We start from the raw sequence: 16,222 nt of genomic DNA on the forward strand, positions 1-16,222 counted from the left end.
ATAAAACATGTCGGAGAAATTCTTATTAATGAATGTATAAAAAATCATGATCCTATGAAAATGGAACTGGCCGAAAATTTCTTAAAACTATTGAAACAAGACTATGGAACAAGTGTTAATAGAAACAGTATTAGAAACACAGATGCAACAAAAACGACAAAAGAAGATTATACTTCCATCGACAGAGGATATTAGAAAACTGGATAATTATTTAACAGAAAAACGACAAGAAGCTTATAACAATTTGACGAAAGAATATTCATATAAAGAGTGGCTATCTTTGCTGGAAACAACTCTCATATCGGTGCAATTGTTTAATCGTCGACGAGCTGGAGAGACTGAAAGAATACAAATATCAGAATTTCAAAATTATCACAGTATTGATGAAGAAACGAATAAAGATATGTATAAATCATTATCAATGGAAGCACGAAGATTAGCAAAGAAATATGTCCGTTTTGTAATACGTGGTAACTTGGTCGTACTGTTCCTGTTTTAATTCATTCCGAACTACTAAAATGCATTAATCTTATATTGGATTACCGTTCACATGCAAAAGTACCTCGTGAAAATCCATATCTCTTTGGAATACCAAGTTACGATAAGAAGAGATATAAATATTTAAGGGCTTGCAATTTAATGCGGTCTTTTTCAGTAGCATGCGGAGCAACCATGTCACATACATTACGTGGAACACAATTGAGAAAACACATAGCAACTAAATGTATTTCTCTAAATTTATTAGAGTATCAGGTGAATGATTTATCAAATCATTTGGGACATTCAGATAAAATACACAAAGAGCATTACAGATTACCTATTGCTAGTCGAGACATTTTACAAGTATCAAAACTTTTGGAATATGCGCAAGGTGAAGAAAAAAATAACAATGAGGACGAAAGTACTGATGACGATGGTATGTATATAAACGCACGCACGCGCGCGCGCGCGCGCGCGCCACACACACACACCACACACACACACACACACACACACACACACACACACACACACACGTTGGGTTCGAAAACGTCACCCGAGTGCTCTTGGGTATTATTCTATTTTTGTTGTTCGTTCAATGTGAAACGAAGATAGAATTATATCCGAAAGCACTCGAGTCCGAACACAGCTATATAAACAAATATAATGTACAGTAATACAATTGAAAATAATTTATTATTAATTTTTACATATTAAATTATCAAATGTATATCAAATTTATTGCACAATATATTTATATAATTTAACATTGAAAAATACGACAAACTATTTTTCTAATTTTATTATTATTACTGTTCTTTTTTCTAACTTTAGTAATTTTTTAAGAATGCTAAATATTACAATTTTTATATAGACTTGGAAATAATGAAAAATATTTAGAAATTTACATCGTTAAATTTAATATATAAGATGATTTATAATTAATCTATAAAAACATTAAGGATAAACTTATCATTTAAAGAGACAAAAATTCACTTTAAATTAAAAATGTGTTTTTATTTATTTGCATGTTAAAATATTAATATGTTATTAATATTGAGCTTTATTTGATCGTATTTCAGAAATTATTAATGCTTTAAATTCTTTTATAAAAATATTTGTCTTAAATTAAATTAAAAAATTATTATTAACGTTTTCTGCAATAATATAAATTAGTTTAATAAATTATTGTTTATGTAATTTATATTAGTATTCCTTGTTTTGCTATTTAATACTGTTTTGTTTTACTATATAAATCACAGGATTATATCTATATATTCTAGATGAATCTGATGTATTGCTCAAAAGAGATTCATGTAATGATGAAAACCGATCATTCTCTTCTGGTAAGTATAAAAGGTATAAAAGTAAATCAAAAAATAAATAAATTAAAAAACACTATATAAATTTTATTTATGAGATTGCATGTTTCCTACCTTATATATTGAATTTGTTGATATATTCAATGTTAATTTCTTAAATGTCAGCTCTAAATAAACGAACAAACAATTTTTTATAAGAAAAAGGATGTATTCTTTTATCTGAAACACTCAGTTATTTCAATTGATTAGATATGTTCAGATAAATGGAATTATATTGTAATTTGAAATACATATTGTGATCTTTTAAATAATTACATGTATAAATTATATCATTATCTTTTATTATTTGCACGATTTTTAAAAAATATACATAAACAATACAACGTTTGAATTATGTTTGAGATAACAAAATATATTTTCAAATATTCATCGAATATAATTCAAATCATTATACCAACGCATACGTTACAACATAGAGTATAACAATTTTTTAACGATTTTCGAAGATATTTTTTATTTTCCCTCTTATCGTTGGCGTTTTAATAACTGGGCTGCGTTTAGAAACATCATCCGGGTGTTCTAGCTATCATTTTACCCTTGTTTGTCATCGAATGTTAAACAGAAATAATATGATAGCTAGCACACCCGGGTGATGTTTCTGAACGCAAACCTGAACTGCTATAACTAAGACGCTTATGTGCTTGGGTTAAAAAATGTTATACTTAAAGTTTATTGCAATTGTATTTTTTTGAGTGTTGTCCTCATTAAAATGTTTATCTTTAAATAATTTCCATTTTATTAATAATTATAATTAAACTGTTATTAATTGTGCACATCTTCTGCAGTAATCTTAATCTTGTAGTAATTATTTAGGACGTAATATTCTCCATTATGTTTTTATAATAATTAATATAAATTTTCTACGTATAATTCTATGCATTATTTTTGCATTATTATTATACAAAATGTTTTACTATACAATAAATATGTGAGAAATAAATAGTATTTTTTGAAGTTGTTTAAAGCCTTTGGCACACAATACAATTTGCCATGCTAGGGTCGCATATGAGATATCTTACTACGTATCCTTTTTGGCTTACGATTGCTGATAATCATCTGAATCAATTAGGACACAAGACATCTCATATGCGACCTAGCATGGAAAATCGTATCCTGTGCTGAATGCTTAAGACACAAAGATTTTAATGAGAGTCAGCATTCCCAAATTTTGGGAAAATTAGAGTGTATTACACGTTAGCTGTATTCTTAAGAAGACAGCGTTTCATTACTTTTGCAATGAACAATTTAGTTGTTAAGATGTCAGAAAGACAAATCGTTTATTTTCAGCTGCAAATTGACTGCAATGAAATCTTTGGTAATAGCAATACGTTGATTTGTTCTAGATGAATATCAGATGAACATACATTATCCAGTAAAAATCAAAATTTATTTAAGGATTGTGAAGATAATCTAAAAGAAAAACACTGCAGTAAGTAAAAAAAAAAGTATAATACAAGATTATTAAATTACCAAAACTATAAGGATTACTATTAGTATCATATAATTTAAAACAGTGCTCAGCATTAAGTGCCTGCAATGTAAGCAACATTTCAGCCTGATTTTGAGGCTATGCATACTATTCTTGTTCGAAATTCTATGATTTATCAAACTGCCGACATTGTGCTCATAAATATCTTAATATTAATAATACGCTGGAATCATACTTTTTGCTAAACGTTATCAAAAACAACTCTTTATACATAATTTTTACTTTTTAAGTAATTAAATAATTTTCTTTTAATGTGTGATTAATGACGGTTTGACGAAAGATATGATCTCAGTATATTTTTGATATGGATGGAACACTATCGACATACAGTATTACACGGTCGGTGACACGACCGTCTAGTTTTAAGTAACGGGAGAGACAGACCTCATCTATTAAAAATCGGAATGTGTATCTAATGCTTGAATACTGGTTTTAGAAGAAGACTTGAGAATGAGAAATGTAAATGCTGTTATATATAGAATATAAGAACAAATTAATAGTTTTAAAGTTATTTAAATATACTTTTTGTACTATGTTTAGAGAGTGTAGGCAGACATTCAACAAAGGATAAACCTATAAAAATAAAAACGCCGTTCGAGTGAGTATTGTACAAAAATTATTTTTAAAAATCTAAAGATTTAAATAAAATTTAAAATTTTAATTAATTTTATGTAATCAGTATATCACTAGTATAAAAAGCTATAATAAACTATAAATTATAATTGTAATACTAAAAACAGTATTAATTATATGTAAATTATGGTAATTGCAACTACTGTTTGCGAGCGTAATTAAACATTATATATTATATATTATTATTTCTACACTCACAGAAAAAAGTAGTTATTGCAACTATGAAAGTGACAGCTATACAAGTTTCAGTATAAGAATAATGTAATATAATTGACATTATTTTTTTTTAGTTATTTAATTTTAATTGATACTATTTTTTTAATTATTACAACTAAAAACTTTAGTTTACATAGTTCGACTATATGTACTATGTTCATTCTACTATATGTTACATCAGTGCTAATATTCACTTGTAATTTTAGTCAGATTTCACAGTTCACGTCTACTATCCTTCTCTTAGCTCGTTTATTAGCAACGAGTCGCCGGACGCATGATATTAACGAGAGCGATATTGAATCTTGGGAATGTGAGCATCCAAAAATGTAATGATGTGAATAATAATACAGTCGATTAGGATAAAAGAACTCTATTACATAATCATATATTAAAATTTATATTAAATAATGATATAATTAATGATATAAATATGATATATATTAAAATTTAACATAGTATAATTAATGGTACAATTATGTAGTAGAGGTTGTTTTTTTGTCATCAACTACATTATTTCAACTATAAAAACTATAAAGAGCCTATAATGAAAGAGCCACAAACTGTCTGTTAGACAGGAGATATTTTAATCATAAACATGGCGTTTGTTCAATGTAAAACAAGGATAGATGATACCCGAGAGTTTTAATCGTAAATAATGACGTTATGGCCATGTAACCAATCAGAAGCGCAGAATCAATTTGCGGCTCTTTTATTTAGGCTCTTTAATAAAAACTACTCATTATCAAGTGTAACATTTTATAAATCATAATAAGTTTGCAATAGTGGGTAAAAAGCTTTTAGTAAAATAATATAAGAATTTTTTAATTATACCAGAAAATATGCATGTCATTAAGTTAAAAAATAGAAAAAACATTTTCAATTTTTAATAAAACAATATATTAAAAATAGGTTAATTATGTGAAATTTTTTAATAAGGTTTTTTTTTGTGATGTTGAGGAATATTGTTCATATCCTTACATTTATGATACACACGTTCCTGAAATTAAATATATCGCTCCGTAGACGTATGTCTGGCGATGTCTCTTACTAATAGCGTTTTCGACCGGTCCGGTTTAATCGCTCCGGGAGCGATTAATGACGTCATAAGGCCAATCGCAGCCATTCTTCTGAAGAAGGGAATAACTATGATTGGCCAGTTCTAGAGGAAAAGAACCCAAGTACGGGTCAAAAACGCCATACAAATGAATAATAAGAGGGAGATAATGAGCGAATCGTGAAATCTGGTCAAAAGTTACAAATAAACACCAACATTCATGTATATTAATTTCACAAAAACTTAATTATCCCTTTGTAATTATCCCTTTTATAGCTGCCGTTATGTCTTTTTCTAAATACAACATTAAAGCGGTGATAAAATAACTGTAAAAAGGTTTAATTATTTTTCAATTTTATTTTGTAGCATCTCCCTATGGTCCTACAAAACGAATTCGTTGGAATGAAGAGGAAAAAAATGCTGTTACATCTGCATTTGGAACATATATTGACTCTACGAAATTGCCTTCTTTGCAAGAGATTAACAAGGTTATAGAAAACTCTCCATGTTTAAAAAGTCGTACAGCACCGCAAATAAAAACATGGCTGCATAATCAACGAAAATCTCGAATGCAAAATAAATAAGTTTAGTTGAGATGTTTATCTAATGAGATTAATAATTATCCGTATACTTTTATTATTTTTATAAATAGTACCTGTTACAACGCAATTTAATGCAAATTTAATGTTTATTTTTATCGCAAATTAGTCTTGCGATTTTTGGTTTATAAGTACCTAATATAACTTTTAAAGCATGTCATTAATATGTCAAATAATTTTGTCTTCACAAAGATATCTTTTATATTGTGATGTAATTTATACAGGCTTTTATTTTCTTTTGTAATGATTATAATTTAAAAAAAAAATATATATTTTTCAAGTACTTATTTCGTATAATTTTAAAAACAAACTAATGTTATTAACGATAAAAATGTTTTTTATAAAAGAATATCTCGTGGTTTAATTCAGAGATTTAGGATGTATTTCACACGTGCGTATGATGCATGATGCATCACGTGTATAATGTATGAAATGGACGCATCTCTACATTTATGATTGTAAATGGTACGGTTATTCTTACAGTTTTTCATACATAATTCTTATAACTTTAAAGAACATAGCAGTTATTAACGATATGTCAAATATTTTGTTTTTATGAAAATATGCTACATTGTGATGTAATTTGGAAACTTATAATTATTTATTTTATAAGCGATAAAAGAGACTGTTTATAACGAGACTGTTTTATAATTTTGAATAAAGATTCAAAATTTTCTAATTATGTTAAGGAATATAAAGAAAAAACTGCCAAAAAAATTATTTTTTATTAAATAAGATACTACCATTATAGCGCTAAAATTTTGTAATATATTGTGCGTGTGATTGGTGCAGATATTTTAACTTTGCAGGATTTTAAAGGTTTTGTCTTTTGCACTTAAAAAAAAAAACGATTTCTACTCTAATAATGATCTTTTATAATGCAAAATATATTTTTAATATTAATGTTTATGATTATAAGTATTCTTTTGCCTAAAAAAAGAAACATGTAAAAATAAAAACCATTTTTTAATGAGTAAAGTAATAAAGTTTTAAACTTATAGCAATGAAGTTATAATTGTTGTTTAGAAGAAATATTTATAATATCAATTTCTGTAACAGTATCGTAAAAGCACATTATGTAACATTAAACTCCATTTAGATGTATCATTTTCCATTAAGTGTAACATAGGTTACGCTAAAATTCTACGTGAGACACATTGAATAAGTAATTGGTATTAAAATAGAGGATTCCTAAAAACTTGATAACTTCTGTAGCCAAGCGATCAATTAGCGTATCACATAATTTGAAATTAAAATTACAAAAGTCGATATGTTCATTAGATGTTGATCAATATGTTTTAAATAATGTTTGTTCACTTTTTAAATTTTCATCAAGTTGTGTGATATAAAATTGATCTCTTTATCCATAAAAAATTGAACGATAAATATAATATTAATCCTAAAAGTCATATTTTGTAAGGTTAAAAAATCTGTCATTTTTATCACATTTCTAGGAACCTAACCTAACCTAACCCGTTTCTATCCTAATACCAATTACTCATCCAATATGAGTGCGTTCAGGGAGACGCTATTAGCGCTATCAGCATTAATTTATCCTTGTTCTACCTTTAATGAGTAATAAAGATAGACTGATACTGGTAGCGCTAATAGCGTCTCTCTGAACGCACCCTATGTGTCCCTTTTAGAATTTTAGCGTTAACAATATATGACACTTAACAGAAAATAGTGTCACATCTGAACGGAATTTGATAACACATAATGTGTTATTATGACACTATTACAGAACTTGACATAAAAATGTTTCTTCTTAAAAAGAGATAATTAAACTATTACTATATGTTGAAAACTTATTTATTATTTATTTATTACTTATTAAGTATTTATTTCTTCATAATATCACTATTAAATATAATATCGCTGTTAAATAGTATTTATTTCTTCATTTAGTTCACTTATGTAATAATAATAATGGCATTATATGATTATAACATTCATAAGCAATTAATTTAATTAAAAGTAAACTTACGTACACTGACGAAATAGCTTCTTTATATTAAATTTAAATTTTCTTACCAGAGTGATTGTATTCTTCAGATGTAGTCTTCAGTTTTTTTTTTAATTTGCGAGCGCCTACTAATTAGTTTTATTTTTTTAACTCTAAACCTCAGATTTAGTTATTTAAAACATTCATCGTCTAAGTGTTTTATATTTGCAAAGATTTATAGATTGTAATTTTATTCTAGGAATATTACGATTAAAAATTTGTTTCCGTTTTAGAAAGATGTTCCATATTTCCTACAAATATTTATAACAAATATTTTAAATCTATCCGTATTTTTTCTCACAAAGTCTTAAAGACATTAAAGGCTAAATGTAATACTTTTCAATAAATTATTTCTAAAATAAATATTAAAACAACTTTTACATAAAGGTATAAATGTGTACTGCCACATTTTTCATTATAAAAATAAGTTATAAAATCTATATTATTTCATTATTTCAGAATCAAATGTTGGCCAAACAACATCAGTTGTTTACTATATTGTAAAAATTAATTTTGACGACATGATGTTGATATTTGTATTAATTTATTTTTTGCTTAAGCTGCATTGATAAGACAGAGATGTACTCTTATAGGAGTTTTTACAAATAATGATTAATCCATCAGTGCATCTACGAGAAGAAAAGTGATACCATAAAGATATAACAAAAAGGTACAATGGTTTAAAAAATTACGTTAACATATGTGAGGGACATGTGTTTCTCATGGCACAGCAATAGAGTAAAAGTCAAAATTACTGTTAATCCTTACAGCAACAATAGCATTAGTATTATAAAAACATACGTTAACAACCATTATGCATGTCCTTAACTGTAGATTTCTTAATATGCAATTATTACCCTTTTTAGCATAAATCATTTAATGAACACACGTAATACTGAAAAAAATTACGTTACGAAATCACAACGAAATAACAAATCACGTAGTTAATGACGACCAAACACATAACAAAATGTTTCAAATTGTTACCTGAGTTTTAAAAATCATGTGATTTGAAAAGTTACATGAAAAATTATATAATTTTGAAGAAGTATGTTATTCAAAATTAAAAATATGTTATTTCGAAAAGTCACATAATGTTTTGGGAATTATGATTTTGTCCATAAAAAAATAATAAAGAATTTACTTACAATTTTTTATGGACAAAATCATACCTTCCCCAAAAATTAGGTGACTTTTCCAAATAATAATTTTTCAATCAACGAACTTCAAAATTACATAATTTTCTTCAAAATCGTGTAATTTTTCAAATCATATGATATTTAAAAATCGGGTAAAATTTAAAATATATTGTTACGGGTTTTAATTAATTACGCGCGCGCGCGTGATTAATTACGTCATTAATTACGTGATTTGTTACGTAATTTTGTAAAGTAATTTCATGACGTGTTTTTTCTATAGAAATACGTTAAGGAGCAATTGAAACATTAGTCTTAAAAAATTTATTTTTACAATCTTTTTGTAAATAAAATAATTAAAATTCGGGAGCGTGTCAGATGCGCACGGACACCATCAATCAGGTTACTGAATTAGTTAGAGTTAGGATGAATTTACAGAATTTGATTGGTGGTGACCGTTTTACACTGTGCATATCTTGGACTCTCATAAATCCTAATGTAAAATGTTATCATAATGGATATTTTTAACCGTAAAATGCGCAAAAGCAATAAACAATCCACTTCTCTGAATTTCGCTTAGTAAGGTTTATTTCTAGCAATGTAGATTAACTTTAATCTCGGATTACTCACTCTTTATCTCTTTCTAATTTTTGGAACTAGAATGAGATAACAAGTAACTTAAACCGAGATTAAAGTTAAAGTTAATCTACGTTGTAGAAACGGGCCCAAGTACTTTGCCATAATTAATCTGCAGCTTGCCGCGCAGGTGATTTTTTAATTCAATTGGTTCTTAGTTTTAGTTATTTAATAGAACTAATTGTGAAAAACCAATCACAATAAAGAATTTACTGGGTGCATCTAATTGCACTAGTGCAGCAGTGTAGCGAAAAAGAACAAGTCAAAGGCCGGTATTCATAGTCGGGTCTTATATTTAAGATCATCTTAAGTACTCTCTTAAGATGCCATTAGCAATCACAGAGCCGTATTAGCATCTTAAGACATTGCTTGAGACGATCTTAAAATAAGATTTGACTTGAATACTGGCCTTATTGCACCAGTGCAGCGAAAAAGAACAAGCCTCTAAACAGAGTTTAGGGGCACTTCATTCACCAAGCTCTGGTTAACATAACTGCCTTTTCTACCAACGTAGATTAACTTTAATCTCAGTTTAACTTACTTGTTATCTCATTCTAGTTGCAAAAATTTGAAAGAGATAAGAATAATGGTTTGTTTCGCGTCACCATGCCCCGACGTGCTCCTACTTAACTTCAACGCACTCTAATAGGCTGGCGTTATCGGAATCAACGTATTGAAGTGCGTTGGGGGTGAATACCCTAAGAGCACAGTTGACAGAAAGTCTACTAATTAAATGTCGATTTTTAAACAGTCGACTTCTAGAAGTTGGCAGAAAGTCGACTAAAGGTCTACTTCTAAAATAGTCGACTTCTAGAAGTTGAAAGAAAGTCGACTAAATGTCGACTTCTAGAAATTGACAGAAAGTCGACTAGAGTTGGCGTTTGGCGAGCGCATATATCGTCCCTTAATTTATGCTATCAGTGTTATTGCGTCCGCTGTAATATCGTGCATCATTCAGTAGATTAGAAACAAGAGCTTCGTGCCTGGGAGTCGACGAGAAAGGATGTAGTCGCTCTGTTCCGAATAATATTATGTAATAAAAGTATTTATTGATTATATTGTAAAAAGGCTCGCGCTATACTAGTTGCATCTACTCACAACCTTAAAATATACTTCCATCCATTCCCGTGTTTTCGACCTGGGTTTGCTATTTCGTAACCATCACTTATCAACAACTATCGATGTCGTTTAAGTATCGTTGCGGCATATTTTTTTCGTATATCAAAAAATACGTGTGCAAAGAAACTTAACGACATCGATAGTTGTCGGTATAAGTGGTTACGGAATAGCAGCCCTGCGTAGAAAGTTGACTGAAATCTGACATTCAAAGGTGACGAGAAATTCAACTTTTTGTCACGACGGAAGCCGACTTTTAGTCGGCGTTTCTTGGAACATTCGCCGACTTCAAGTCGACTTTCGTCCTTAAAAAAGTCGACTTCAAGTCATAATTACGTGGTAGTCGACTTTAAGTCAACATAAAGTCGACTTTTTGCTCTTAGGGTAGGAGCATGTCGGGGCATGTGACGCGAACAGACCCTAAGTTAATCAGAAATTAAAGTAATCTATGTGGTTAGAATGGCCTAATCAATGTAGTAACTTTGCAGGATTCCAACTGAAACAATAACAGAACATCAGTAACATTACTGTCTCTGACATCAGTTTCAGTTGGAATCCTGCAAAGTTACTGGACTGGTTAAGTTAACCAGAGCTTGGTGAAAGTGATCCTTAGGCTATTTCTACCAAACGTAGATTAACTTAATCTCGGATTAACTAAGGCCCGGTTCCACAACTTAATTTAACCGGATTTTAACTAGCCGTGCCCAATAGATGAATTTGTTTTAATATAAAACAAGTCTCCTATTGGACACGGCTAGTTAAACTCCGGTTAAATTAAGTTGTGGGAACCGGGCCTTACTGTTTATCTCTTTCTAATTTTTGGAACTAGAATGAGATAACAAGTAAAATTAAACCGAGATTAAAGTTAATCTACGTTGGTAGAAATGGGCCTTAGTGACACGAATGTGTCATTATAGGCGATTTTTGGCGATCGTTTGGTACATGTACCAAAGCGTACCAAACTATACCAGAACCAATGGCGCATTCAGCAGATTCAGCAGCTAGATAGCAATCGAACATGATTGGGTCTGACTTATAGAACCAACAAATCAACGGCAGTATTCAATGGAAAATCTAGTAATGTTGCTCAACTGTTGTGTCTGCTGAATGCGCCCATGAGATATAAGTAAACTTTTATCTTATTGGGCGCATTCAGCAGACTCAGCAGCTAGGTAGCAATCGAACATGATTGGTTCTGACTTATAAAACCAACAAATCAACGGCAGTATTCAACGGAAAATCGTAGTAATGTTGCTCAACTGTTGAGTCTGCTGAATGCGCTCATTGGTTCTGGTACAGTTTGATACATGTACCAACGATCGCCAAAAATCGCCTTATGACACTATTACAAAAATTTAATAAAAATGCTTCTTCTCAAAGCGACAATTAAAGTTCTATTCCTACATGTTCAAAATTTTAGCAAGTTGTGTGATATACAATCGAGTCTCTTATGCATTAAAAATTGTCATGCGGATATATATATTATCCTCAAAATTGAACTTTGTACGGTTAAAAAATTTGTCATGTCTATTACACTTGCAGAATGTCTTGAGCAGAATTTTACAATATTCCATGCATTATCATCCCTTTAACATAAAATGATTATTACGAACAGATAATTGCCTATATTAATATTTAATAGATCTACAGACTTCGTGACTTGGAAAATAATTCATGTTATTAAAACCGATCTCTTCTGTACTAATGGATGCACTAATTGTTATAATATCTGATGAACATCACCGTTTATGATAAATACATGTATGTTGCAATAATTAATCCAACCGTTATTGTAAGAGACTCATTTTAATAAAAAAATTTCTACAATTTTTATGTTAAGGAAACATTATAAAAGTAAACCTGTTAAAAAAAATATTTTTTACTAAATATTTAACAAAATGTTAATTGTGCTAAAATTTGGAATGTGACATATTGTAACGTGCGACTGTAGATTTTCTAACTTTGTAGAACTTAATGTCTTATTGTCTTTTGCACAGTAAAAAGTAAGTCTTTATTCTAACATTCTTTTATAATGCAAAATATATTTGTAATAGTAACGTTTATAAGTTATAAGTATTCTTCTGCTTGAAAAAAGCACTTGTAAAGTGAAAATTTTAGTCTAAAGTTTTCACGGCTGTTGTCGTTGCTTCTAGTAGAAAGGCTTTCCGGATGCTTGCCCGCGCCCTGGTATACAGCGTTGCGCCGCCAAACATTGCAGTTTGCATCATCTGGGCAGCAATCATGTAACTTTTCCTTAAGGCGGAAATGTAAAAAGTGAAAAGTTTCATGTAACTATCTCTTTCTATTAGTGTTAAATAAAAAGAGACAATAACTTGAAACTTCACTTTTCACACGTTTCCGTTCTAGGGGAAAAATTACATGATCGATACCCAGGGCTAGGAGCTCCGATACCAAAGTGAAAATTGTTTTTTTAACAAGCAAAGAATAATAAAATTTTATTTGTTTAAGAACAAACACATAATGTCAAATTCTGTAAGTGTCATAAAAACACTCTGTGTAACACATCTGTTTAGATGTACTATTTTCTATGAAGTGTAACAAGTGTTGCTTATGTTATATCACATATCTGGGTGAAAACATCAAAAGTGAATATGTTCACTAGATATTGAGCAATTAATATGTTTAAGTAGAATTCATTTGTTCACTTTTTTAATTCGTATCAAACTATTGCCCATTGCTTATTAAAAAATTTTCACTTTTACATATCTATCTTTTTTAGGCAAAAGATAACTTTAATTATAAACATTAATATTACAAATATATTTTGCATTATGAAAGAACGTTAGAGTAAAAATCGCTTTTTACTCTAGAACTTCAGAAAACAATAAAACTTTAAAAGTCCTGCAAAGGAAATCTACATCACGTACAATATGTCACATGTCAAATAGCACCATCAACACGTAATTTTGTTTAATGAAAAATTATTCCTTCTAACAGCTTATTTCTTACACAATAAAGTGATAAGTCTATACTATAAAATATACTATAAAAATAATGCATCTGTTAGAACAGAAGAGACCCATTCTTGTAAGATAAAAAATTTTTCTAACAACAGTCTGTAATATTCTCAAGTATTAATATAGACAATCTGTTCATAACAATTTTTCATTATGAGAGATAATGTATTAGTTATTACAATATTTTGCTCGCACAAGACACTGCATGTGTGATAAAAATGACAGGTTTTTAACTTTACAAAATTTGACTTTTAAGATTAATGTTATATTTATCGTACAATTTTTTTATGCATAAGAGATCAATCTTATATCACACAACATGTAAAAATGAAAAAAAAAGAACAAATTTATATTCAAAATATATTAATTAGTCAACCTCTGGTAAATGCATTTATTTTTGCAATTTTCACCCAAATTATATGATACACGATTGATCCCTTGGATTCTTGGATATAGAAATTATCAAGTGTCTAGGGAAGCTTTTATCCTAATGCCAATTACTCATGCAATATGTGTCTCTTATAATTTTGGCGTTAGCAACATATACTTGACAGAAAATAGTACATCTGAACGGAGTTTAGTGAAACACAATATGTTATTCTGACATTGTTACTGAATTTGACATTATGAAAAAGTTTCTTCTTCAAGCGATAATTAAACTTTATTTACTATATGTTGAAAACTCTATCGAGTTGTGATATACAATCGATTTTTTGTGCATTAAAAACCGTACGGTAAACGTAATATTAACCTTAAAAGTTGAATTTTGTAAGGTTAAGAAATCTGCCATGCCTACACATGTAATGGCTATGTTACGATATTTAGACCGGTATTCATAGTCGAGTCTCAAGCCAGCGGCCACGATACGATTTTTCATGCTAGATCGCATACGAGGCGTCTTACTACGTATCCTCATTGGCTTACGATTGGTGGCATAATCATCTAGGCCAATCAGGACACGTATTAAGACTCCTTGTATGCGATCTAGCATGAAAAATTGTATCGTGTGCCGAAGGCTTTATTTCAAGATCGTCTCAAGCAATGTCTTAAGATGCTAATACGGCTCTGTGATTGGCTGATAGCATCTTAAAACAGCACTTAAGATGATCTTAAATATAAGATCCGATTATAAATACCAGCCTTACTGTCAATACTGAAAATCTACAGTGTATTTGACATAAACTATAGATTTTCAGTACTGACACTGAGGGCGCCGTTACATGAGGCGTAACTTGCGTAATGCGTAACTTTTGTTGATCAATCACATCGTTGTAGGGCATGTTAAAGATGGCTGTAGCGTGCTCTACGACGATGTGATTGGTCGACACAGAGTCGTATTAGCATCTTAAGACATTGCTTGAGACGATCTTGAAATAAGATTCGACTACGAATACCGGCCTATGTGATGGTACCCCGAATATCGGAACGCAGCCTATATGTCTTGTGCAGAATTTTGAAATAATCAATACATTCTCATCTTTTTAATGTAAAATGATTGTTACGAACAGATATCGTCAAAATCTGATAGCGAATTCGTAATCAGTGACCCCAAAAACCCCAACTGACTTTCGCAGCTTCATGATTCTTCCTTTATTATGAAATACATATGTAAAAAAAATATATATACATATGTAAAAAATATTTTTTTGCAAAAAACACTCTTTTACACTTATATTTATTTATATAACAAATTAACTAATAATAAAGGAAAATTACACCCTACTAAATACTGCTAACTCTTACTGAAATAAAATTACAAGAAAAATAATAAAATGCACTATTTGGTGTTCGAAAAATTAAAAAAACGACTTCAAGATAGGTAATCGATATATATATTGAGTATAACTACTATTCCGCAAAAAATTAAAGACATAAAAAATATATTTTAAAGATGTTTTTTGGACAATGCACGTCTTTAAAATATATTTTTGGACACTGCGTTGTGTCTTGGAACATATTTGCAGATGTCCCTAAAATAAACAATATACATTCGCAAATGTACAAATGTACATAGTCCCTGAAAGTAACATTTCGATATACATTTAATACAAATATATACAAATGAAAAAAATGCATAATGTATACCTCAGGGAGTGGTATAGAATGTTTGTATACAAAAAAAACAGTGTGTTAGTAAATGTCCCCGAAAGCTACAATTAACATATATATATATAATATATAATATGTATTAATAAATTAAAATCTCATCAAAACGCTAGACCTCACATCTATGAATAATAAATGTGTTAAGATATCAAGCAATTAAATGTGTATAATAGGGCTACTGCGAAGGTCCACGTAAAAAAAACAACGCCTATTAGTGGCACCTCATGGTAGCGTGGAACCACTTAGTAATTAGTAAATAATGTCATAAATATGCCAACATCGAAAGAAAAATAAGTTAAAATCTCATCGGTGAGAATAATTGCAACATTAGTTGTTAAAGTATGATTTAAACTACAGTATTTTCTTTTAATATCAACAGTAATTAATAATAA

General features: G+C 29.4%; 1 protein-coding gene across 1 annotated transcript; it reads left to right on the forward strand.

Moving 5' to 3' along the window:
* The first annotated feature begins 103 nt into the window (after positions 1–103).
* LOC118648614 lies at positions 104–3,276 on the forward strand. Its single transcript, XM_036294947.1, has 4 exons — positions 104–470; positions 560–916; positions 1,764–1,826; positions 3,206–3,276. Exons 1-4 carry the CDS (start codon positions 104–106, stop codon positions 3,274–3,276), a joined length of 858 nt encoding a protein of 285 aa, XP_036150840.1.
* Positions 3,277–16,222: the final 12,946 nt, after the last annotated feature.

This window comes from Monomorium pharaonis, unplaced genomic scaffold (assembly GCF_013373865.1).
Source record: "Monomorium pharaonis isolate MP-MQ-018 unplaced genomic scaffold, ASM1337386v2 scaffold_542, whole genome shotgun sequence".
Classification (NCBI taxonomy): domain Eukaryota; kingdom Metazoa; phylum Arthropoda; class Insecta; order Hymenoptera; family Formicidae; genus Monomorium; species Monomorium pharaonis.